Genomic DNA, 10521 nt, shown 5'->3' on the forward strand with positions numbered 1-10521 from the left:
TCGGAGCATCTTGGTCTTTTTCCTTCGTTGTTGCTCAAACATGGCGCTAGCCCCAAAGAATGTGGTCGAACCCCAGGTCCCTCCCCAGGTGGACCAAAATCTGTTTCTTCCGTTAATTCTCTCTCTCTCTTTTTTTTTTTTTTTTGCTTTTTGGGTCACACCCGGCGATGCACAGGGGTCACTCCTGGCTCATGCACTCCTGGCTCATGCACCCAGCATCCCATATGGTCCGCTCAAGGGACCATATGGGATGCTGGGATTCAAACCCGGGTCGGCCGTGTGCAAGGCAGATGCCCTACCCGCTGTGCTATCACTCCAGCCCCTCTTCCATTAATTCTCTTAACAGGTGCACCTTAGTAGCCAAAGTACAAAATGCCGTTTTATTTCTGAGAAACGTTGCTCGTGTGAACGCGTGCTACAGCTCCTTCTCAGCTCGAACCCATAGAGTTCTCTTCTCTGAACAGTTTAAAAAAAAAATAAATGCACCAATAAGGCTGTGGGAAGTCGTGTAAATGGCAAAGAATGGAATTCCCGGGAAGGAAGGCCTCACTTGACACGGAGACAGGATTGCTCGGAGCTGTTCCACTCCCTGGGGGAGCTGATCTCATAGTCATGACATTTCAGGGGGGATTTTTTTGTGTGTGTGTCGTTTTCGATCTTGTCGCCACTTAAATTGGAGTTCCAAGAGTTCTTTTGTCCATGATGCAGCATGATTGTCAAGTGTCCCGTTATGCTGAGTGAAGCCAGAAGGAAAGGGGCAGATTCAGAGTAATTGTACGCTCTCCCCGTCTTTCTGTCTCTCTGTCTCTCTCTGTCTCTGTCCTGCTCATAGGCAGGATTTAAACATACTTAAGTAAGGGAGCAGAGGCAGAGAGATAGTGCAATGGGTAGGGATAGGGCGCTTGCTTTGCACGCAGCCAACCCAGGTTCTATTCCTGCTGGGAGTGAGCCCTGAGTGCAGAGTCAGGGGGGAGCCCTGAGCATTGCCAGGTGTGGCCCCCCCAGCCCCAAATAAAGTGAAGATGCACAGTGCAGGAGCAACAGCTAGCCAAAGGCAACAGAATTGGAGATCTGGCCACCTGAACTGCATTTGCTTTTGCAGGGGGGAGAGTAGGGGGTTGGTGTGGAGAGACAGAGAAGGGTGTTGATTTGGGGGAGGGTTCTCTGGGATCTTGGGCACTCTGGCTGTAGTGGTGAACGGTCTGTGTGTGAGATCATCATTAATTGACAGTGTTGTCGACCCAAGTATCCCAGGGAAGTCAAAAATAAAAATAAAGTGTCACGTTAGAACTTCTGACAGTCAAAAATATTTGTCAAATATTTGAAAAATTTGGAACTTGGATTTCATATTACAGCTATCTGTGTTTTTGCTTGAGTGACCAGTAACATCTCAGTAGCACTGTAGCACTGTCATCCCGTTGTTCATCAATTTGCTTGAGCGGGCACCAGTCACGTCTCCATGGTGAGGCTTGTTGTGACTGTTTTTGGCATATCCAGTACGCCACGGGGAGCTTGCCAGGCTCTGCCATGCAGGCGAGATACTCTCAGTAGCTTGCTGGGCTCTCCGAGAGGGATGGAGGAATCGAACCTGGGTTTGCCACGTGCAAGGCCAATGCCCTCCCCACTGTGCTATTGCTCCAGTAACATTTCAGTAGATTTCTTTCTGAAGAGGTGGAAACAGATGAAATTTCCTTATTCCAAGAGATAGTACCGGGGCAAGGTGCCAGCCCGACACGCTACTGGCCTGATTCCATCCGCGGTCCTGCCAGGAGTGATTCCTGAGCACAGAGCCAGGACTTAGCTCTGAGCACTGCCAGAGGGTGCCTTAAAAATAAAAAGAAGAAAGAAAAATTAAAAATAGAAACGAAATCCACAAATCATTATTGGTTGCCTGCCTTGGCGGTTTGATGTTCTGGTATGAACAAGCACAAATGAACAAGGTCTTCTGTTGACATGCTCTTTTTCTGTCTTTTGTGCCCGGGATCAAATGGGACTTTCCCATTTGAAAAGAATCTGGGGAAGTTTTGTCTCCTGACGGTAGCCCAAGGACACACGATTTTCTTACTGAAGTCATTTTAATTATAGAAGCAACTCTTTTCATTCTTTTCGCAGTGGCTGTGTTGTCGGCAGAAGAAAATTGACCCTTTGCTTACTTTTACCAGAAAAAATATATTCTCCTCCCCGGCCTCAAGGCTAGGAACAAGTGTCGGCTAAGTTAGGATGCAACTCTGACTCCAGGTTTTATTTAGCATGTCATAATTAAGTCACTCAAACACAGCCGTGTGTACAAATGAATATCATGCGTTTCGTTCATTTGGTCTTTCCAAAGTGAAACACATAAATATTCAACCATTTTATTTAATTTATTATTTTAATTTTTATCTTTTTGAGTCACAGGGGTTACTCCTAGTTTATGCTCAGGAGTTACTCCTGGCATTGTTCAGGGGTTCATATGGGATTCGAACCCAGGTCAACTGTATGCCAGGCAAACACCCAACCCGCTGTACTATTGCTCCAGCCCCACGTTCAACCACTTTTACGAGTGGGAAGAGTGATCTTTCTCAGGCTTAGAAGAGGAGAATTCGTACAGTATCTTTATTGATCTTTCAAAATTAGAAATCTCAGGTCGTTCAGCTGCTTGAAGCTTGGTGGAGGGGTGGGGGGAGAAGATCACACCAGGGGTGGGATTGGTGCTGAGTATTGTACTCCCAAAATAACTGTCATGAACAACATTGTTTATCACGTGTTATAATAGCACTGTCACACTGTCATCCTGTTGCTCATCGATTGGCTCGAGTGGGCACCAGTCTCGTCTCCATGGTGAGACTTGTTGTGACTGTGTTTGGCATCTCGAAGACGCCACGGGGAGCTTGCCAGGCTCTGTCGTGCGGGTGGGATCCTCTCGGTAGCTTGCCAGGCTCTCCGAGAGGGACGGAGGAATCGAACCCGGGTCAGCCGTGTGCAAGGCAAACGCCCCACCCGCTGTGCTATAAAGTGAGTGAAAGGAAAAGTGAGTGAAAATGCAAAGATCTGCCTCGCGGGTCCCACATGTCCCTTCTGAACGGAAAAGAGATGAGACAATAAGACAGAGAGGAGGAATAAGGGCAGATTATGGCGGAAAGAACGCCCAGTTGAGTGGGCGCCATATTTGGTGCTTGACCGGCTCAGGAAGAGGAGAGACAGGGAGGGTTTCACCCCATCCTCCTCGGGGTGTGGGCCAATGTGGCTGGCGGGGTGCAGAAAGCTAAGTCGAACACAGCAGAAGGAGGACGAAGGATTGTGAGTGGAAGGAAACAGCCCCCAGTGGGGGTCCTGCTTTTCTTCTGCCAACTAGTTCCTGAGCAGAATCTCTAGGGTTGTGTGAGTGTGAGTGAATCTCTAGGGTTTGTGTGAGTGTGAGTGAGTCTCTAGGGTTTGTGGTGTGACTGAATCTCTAGACTTTGTGTGAGTGTGAGTGAATCTCTAGGGTTTGTGGTGAGTGTGAGTGAGTCTCTAGGGTTTGTGGTGAGTGTGAGTGAGTCTCTAGAGTTTGTGTGAGTGTGACTGAATCTCTAGGGTTTGTGTGAGTGTGAGTGAATCTCTAGGGTTTGTGTGAGTGTGACTGAATCTCTAGAGTTTATGTGAGTGTGAGTGAATCTCTCGGATTTGTGTGAGTGTGACTGAATCTCTAGGGTTTGTGGTGAGTGTGAGTGAATCTCTAGGGTTGTATGAATGTGAGTGTGAGTGAATCTAGGATTTGTGGGTGGGAGTGGGGTTGGGCTTGAGGAGAAAATGGCAGTGGGGGGAGACCCAGTTGCATTGAGGCTCTGAGGAAAGGGAAGGAAGATCGTAGAGAGGTTGATCAAGGGTCTGAGAAACTGGAATAAAAGACTGTGGAGGGGGCTGGGGAGGCTTGAGGCAGAAGCACGGCCAGCAGGGTGGCCTCAGAGGGGCCACCTGGCCTTCAGTCTCTCTCCGCTCCCGCTTCGAGCTCCTTCCCTCGTGTTAGTTACCTCAAGGGGCAGATGCGTTCACAGCAGCTGGGTGAGCCGCCTCGCTCCCAAGCACTGAGCACACCCACTTCCCTGGCCTTGGGACTCAGTGACGCTCATTCATGTAACATTATCCTGTTTGGGGGCTGGAGCGATAGCACAGCGGGGAGGGCGTTTGCCTTGCACACCGCCGACCTGGGTTCGAATCCTCCTTCCCTCTCGGAGAGCCCGGCCAGCTACCGAGAGGATCCCGCCCGCACGGCAGAGCCTGGCAAGCTCCCCGTGGCGTATTCGAGATGCCAAACTTTTTTCTTTCTTTTTTTTTAAGGGGCTAGTTTCAGAGCAGTTTGTAGGTTTGGAGCAAAATTTAGAGACAGAAATAGAGATTTTTCCACATCCCCCTCCCACCCACCCCCCTCCACACACACACACTTGAGAACAACTTCTCCCTTCTCTCTGCCGCCCCCCCAAACCGAACGAGACATCAGTTCCAGAGGATGAATCTCCTCAGCCGAGTCTCCCCAGCTCACCGCTCATGTTGGGGTTCACCCTGGGCGTTCACACGGTCGGCGCCTGGGTTTGGCTCTCTCTCCCCTGCTCATTAGTCTGGGCACCCCTGGGAGCCACGGATGTGGTCGTGCTGCTCTGCCCCGACCGTGCCTTTCCCGCACGTCATCCGGTTGGAATCACCCAACACGGGCTCCTTGGACTCATAATCTGCTTTTATGGTTCCTCTCTGTCTTTTCCATGGCTCGTTGCTTTGTTTCGGCTCTGAACAGTCGTTCATTGTCTGCAGAACAAAACCAGTCGGGTCCCGAGACAGACCCAGCACCGGGGTGAGTCTGGACCGGGGGGAACACGCTCATCTCTCTCTCTGAAAGGCCCTGCAGCCCCCTTCGCCTCCTGACTGGCTTCCTGTTTTGAAATCAAGTGCGAATGTGTGTCTGAATTCGGTTTCACCGTCTGATTTATTGTCATGCAGTGGACCCCAGGGGACGGGGGACGCCCTTTCATAGCTGCCCCGTGCCCCCATACTCAGTTGAACAACTTTCAATTCAGAAAGAATGAAATTTGCTCAGATTCTGCCATTCGTGGCCCGAGTGTAGCTCAGTGGTAGAGCGTTTGCTTCAGAAATAGGAGACCCTAAGTCCAGTGCCCAGGGCTTCAGGAAAAAAATAATCTCATTCTTTTTTTCAAAATTATTTATTTATTTATCCCGCCCGCACGGCAGAGCCTGGCAAACTCCCCCGTGGCGTCTTCGAGATGCCAAACACAGTCACAACAAGTCTTTCCGTGGAGACGTGACTGGTGCCCGCTCAAGCAAATCGATGAGCAACGGGACGATAGTGACAGTGACAGATTTATTTTTGGCTTTTAGGTCATACCCAGTGATGCTCAGGGCTGACTCCTGGCTCTGCACTCAGGAATTACCCCTGGCAGTGCTCAGGGGACCCAATGGATGCCGGGGATTGAACCCAGGTCGGCCACGTGCCAGGCAAACGCCCTCCCCGCTATGCTATCGCTCCAGCTCAATCTTGTCATTGTTATTGGTCACATTTGGCTTATTCCGTTTCACCTACTACCCCAGTTCTCCTAAATTTATGATTTTGGGTTGTTATTGTTGGTTTTGAGTATTTGTAGGGCCACACCTGGCTGTGATCAGGGATTACTCCTGACTCTGCACTCAGGTATTACTCCAGGCAGTACTAAGGGACCCTATGGGATGCTGGGGATCGAACCCCGGTCAGTCGTGTGCAAGGCAAACGCCCTCCCTGCTGTTCTATCGCTCTGTTCCTGGGTCATTTTTGTTAAAGGGGAAAAAATAGAACATGAAATGGAAACCATTGTTGATGCACATAGAATACTAGTAACTACTTAAAGTGAAGACTGAGGTAACAAATTTACCACATCCTTTTATCTTTGGGAAAATATAAAGTGCAAATTTAGTGGGGGCCGGGGTGGTGACATACTGGGTGGGGCGACTCCTGGCTCTGTGCTCAGGGACCACTTCTGGTGGTGCTCGGGGGATCACATATGTGGGGCCAGGGGTCAAACTGGGGTCAGTTGTGTGCCAAGCAAGTATGTTAACCCCTGCACTGTCTCTGTGGCTCCCAGAGTATCATTTTTTAGGGATCTTGTGCATATTTGCTTATTACAGTTTTGTCATTAAAATGGAATCTCGCCTAAATTTATCATTGTCCATCTCTGAGATTATTGCCTTTTTCTTATTAACTGAGTTTCATAAGCATATCGGTATTTGGGTGTGGAATTTCTCGCAAATCCAACATATAGACGCCAAGATGTTGGCCATCCTGGTGTATCTTGTTGCCAATGCACCATCTACTGGTGGATGAATGAATGAACGACCCTCTCAGAGGCCCAAGAGACCTTTCTCTCTAGTCCAGGGGGGCCCGGTAGAACTTTCTGGAATCATGCAGTGTCAGTCGGGGCTGCCCAGGGGCTAGTAACTCACTCTGTGGAGCTAGAGCAAGTGGCTAATCTGCCTCCCTTGAGATTTGATTTTGTTTCAGATCCTTTAAATTTGAGCTGAAATTTTTTAAATTAATTTTTTATTTTATTGAATCACTGTGAGATAGTTACACGCTTTCATGTCTGGTTACAATCTCACAATGATCAAATACCATCCCTCCACCAGTGCACATTCCCGACCACTGATATCCCGGGTATACCCGCCCCTTTCCCACCCTCCCCCTGCCTCCATGGCAGACAATAAAATTTGAATTGAAATGTACATGGCTCTTTCATCAACGGCTTTTTCATAGGCAGATGAAAGGCAGAAATGGGGGAAAAGTAAGTTGTAAGCAACTTAAGGTAACTTCCACGTCAACTAAGCTGCCATGCATGAACTAGTAGAACTCACTTGGGACATTGAAGAATGATTCTACCAATTCCACCCTCCGGGTTTTCCTCATTCCCCTTGTGAAGTTTCTTATCTTGTTGGCTTCTGGAGAGGTAGGTGGGTTGGGCATTAGCCTTGCATGCACCGACCACAGTTCAATCCCTGGCATCACCCAGGGTCCCGCAAGCCCGCCAAAAGTGATCCCTGAGTGCAGTCATGAGGAACCCCTGAGCATTGCCGGGTGTGGTCCGAAACAAAATAAAACAAGACGTATCTCCTGGTGTTGCTGCATTTTAATTTCATGTTTCCGGGATTTCGGTGACTCTCTGTCTCTTTCCCAAGACAGTCGATCGGTTTTGGTTGTTTTTGCTGGGTGTTTAGTTTTCATTCTTTGTTCTTTGGAAGGGCTCCCTAACCACGACTGCAACCACTCTGGTGGCTTGGGGAAGACCTAAAAATGTTCAAATGTTTACATTTAAATAAAATCCAAATAGGTTTAGGTTTTCAGTAGGCTTAGGTTTAAATCAGAATTAAACTTTAAAGAAAACGGAGAGTGTTGTCATTTCTACTTGTGGAAAATACAGAGAAAATTCATCATTCACCATTTTGAGTAAAACTAAGACACTTGGAATACAAGCTGTCCTCTTCAGATTTTAAATTTTGTTTTGGCTTTGTGGCCACATCTGGTGGTGCCAGGGGCTTCCTCCTCCTGGCTCTGGGCTCAGGGATCACTCCTGGGCAGGATCGGGGGTCCATGTGGCTGCTGGGGGTCAAACCCAGGTCGGCCGCATGCAAGGCAAACACCCTAGGGAATGAACTCTGGCCCCACTCTTGAGAAATAGTACCAGCTCGGGCTGGAGCGATAGCACAGCAGGGAGGGTGTTTGCCTTGTGCGTGGCTGACCCGGGTTTGATTCCCAGCATCCCCTAGGGTCCCCCGAGCACCGCCAGGGGTGATTCCTGAGCGGCAGAGCCGGGAGTCAGCCCTGAGCATTGCTGGGTGGGACCCAAAAGAGCAAAATAAATAAAAGGAAAAGGAAAAAGCAGTCCATGTTTTCTGACCGCCGTCTGCACTCGGTGGCCCTCTGCAGTCACCGGCTGGTTCCGGGCGGCTGGCCGTGGGCCGTGGGCCGTGGGGCGTGCCCGGGATGCTTCAGTCCTGTGCTCTGTTTAGAGCTTCATCCCATCCCCAAGTCTTGAACCTGCTCCTCTGTGGGGCAGTGACTGGAACACAGGACACGCCAGCCCTGGCACGCTCTAACATGTGTGGCGTTGGGTCCACCGGGTGTCACACACAGACACCCCGAACGGACGAGGGGCAGGTGCAGAGACGTGACCGCGGGCTGGGATTCGTGAGTTCCCAGGACGGCGTGGTTTCCCCGTGGGGCCCCGGCCCTCGCTCACCTCCTCCCTTCCTTCCCCAGAGCCGCCCCGAGTCTCCGTGGTGCCCAGGAACCAGTCCTTCACCGCGGGCTCCGAGGTGTCCATTGCGTGCTCCACCACGGGACACCCCAAGCCCAAGGTTGCCTGGACCCTGAACGACATGTTTCTGACGGGCTCACACAGGTACTGGCCTCGTGTCTCCCTCTCTGCTCTCACCGCGTGGGCAGGGGGCAGGGCAGTGAAGACCCCGGCCCCGAGATCTTGGGAGTGTCACCCTTACCCCGAGCTTTGGGTTTTCTTCTTTTATTCCTTTTATTTTCTCCTTCCTTCCTTCCTTCCTTCCTTCCTTCCTTCCTTCCTTCCTTCCTTCCTTCCTTCCTTCCTTCGCTTCCTTCCTTCCTTCCTTCCTTCTCTCTCTTTCTTTTTTTTCTTTCTTTCTCTCTCTTTCCTTTCCTTCCTCTCCTTCCTTCCTTCCTTCTTCTCTCTCCTTCCTTTCTTTCTTTTCTTCTTTCTCTCTCTTTCCTTCCTTTCTTTCCTTTCCTTCCTCTCCTTCCTTCCTTCCTTCCTTCCTTCCTTTCTTTCTTTCTTTTCTTTCTTTCTTTCTTTCTTTCTTTCTTTCTTTCTTTCTTTCTTTCTTTCTTTCTCTCTCCTTCCTCACCCCCTTCCTTCCCTTCCTTCCTTCCTTCCTTCCTTCCTTCCTTCCTTCCTTCCTTCCTTCCTTCCTTCTCTCTCTTTCTTTCTTTTTCTTTCTTTCTCTCTCTTTCCTTCCTTTCTTTCCTTTCCTTCCTCTCCTTCCTTCCTTCCTTTCTTTCTCTCTCCTTCCTTTCTTTCTTTTCTTTCTTTCTCTCTCTTTCCTTCCTTTCTTTCCCTTCCTTCCTTCCTTCCTTTCTTTCTTTCTTTTCTTTCTTTCTTTCTTTCTTTCTTTCTTTCTTTCTTTCTCCTTCCTTTCTTTCCTTTCCTTCCTCACCCCCTTCCTTCCTTCCTTTCTTCCTTCCTTCCTTTCTTTCTTTCTTTCTTTCTTTCTTTCTTTCTTTCTTTCTTTCTTTCTTTCTTTCTTTCTTTCTTCTTTCTTTCTTTCTTTCCTTCTTTCTTCTTTCTCTCTTTCCTGCCTTTCTTTCCTTTCCTTTCCTTTCCTTCCTTTCCCCCTTCCTTCCTTCCTTCCTTCCTTCCTTCCTTCCTTCCTTCCTTCCTTCCTTCCTTCCTTCCTTCTTCCTTCCTTCCTTCCTTCCTAGTTTATTTTTAAACTTTTTTTGGTGATTGATTGAGGTACTGTGCCCTCAATCAATCAGTATTGATAACAATGGCTTCTTGGGCATGTGATTTCAACACCACGCCATGTTCACTGCACCCACTTCCCTCCTCAAGGACCCCAACACCCTCCCTCTCAACTTCTCCCCCAGCTCAGTTGCGGGGATCAGTTTCCCCATCTTGATGCCTTTTGCCCTTCATTGCCACCTTGCAGTATACCTTCAGATCCCACACAGAGGTGCGAGCGTTCTTGGCTCTCCCTTTCTTTCTGATACAGTCTCTAGTTTGCCCATGTCGTGGCAGAGTGCATGATTTTGTCCTTTCTCAGGGCTGCGTAGTATTCCATCGAGTGTTTATCCCCTAGCTTCCCCATCCGCTCATCCGTGTAGGGCTGTTTCCGTAGCCGCTGCCGTGAACATAGGTGTGCATAGACCCTTTTGAAGGAACGGTTTTGTGTCTGGGGGACGATTGCCGAGAAGGGGTCTCACTGGGTCGGACGGGAGTTTCAGTCCTGTCCTGTGGAGGAGACGTCGTACTGTTCCCACAGGGGCTGTCCCAGACGAATTCACCAACAGTGGACGAAGGGTCCCCCCTCCCCACCGTCCACCAGCGCTGGGGGCTCCCAGACTTTGTCTCTGTGCCGCTCTCACTATTCTTTGTGGCTGGGGACCACGGGTGATCGATGCTGAGCACTGGGGCAGGTGCCCACGGGTCAGCCCCGTGTCTGCTCGGGGACAGCTTCTGGGGTGTCGCCTCTCAGCGTTTGGGGATGGGATTGTTGGACATTTCTGTGGCCGAGTTTTGAGGCAATTCTCTTTCCTTCCTGTTTCTGCCTCTAGGTATAGGATGACCTTGGACGGGACCTTGGTTATCAAAAATGCAGTTCCCAAGGACGCGGGCGTCTACGGCTGTGTGGCCAGCAACCCCGCGGGGACAGAGACGCAGACGGCCCTGCTCTACTACGTCGGCAAGTACACACACAGAGCGTCCCAGTGCAAGTAGCATCAGAGCACTTTCCTGACGAGCAGTGCCAGGCATGAGTTACCCGAACTGACAACTT

General features: G+C 49.9%; 1 protein-coding gene across 1 annotated transcript in view; it reads left to right on the top strand.

The window, feature by feature from the left end:
• HMCN1 (hemicentin 1) overlaps positions 1-10521 on the top strand; it is a 293245-nt gene that overhangs the window by 116395 nt on the left and 166329 nt on the right. The window contains 2 exon segments of the mRNA XM_055121231.1: positions 8255-8396; positions 10301-10428. Of these exon segments, the coding sequence (XP_054977206.1) occupies positions 8255-8396; positions 10301-10428 (270 nt within the window).

The sequence above is a fragment of the Sorex araneus genome, chromosome X (assembly GCF_027595985.1).
Source record: "Sorex araneus isolate mSorAra2 chromosome X, mSorAra2.pri, whole genome shotgun sequence".
In the NCBI taxonomy this organism is placed as follows: Eukaryota; Metazoa; Chordata; class Mammalia; order Eulipotyphla; family Soricidae; genus Sorex; species Sorex araneus.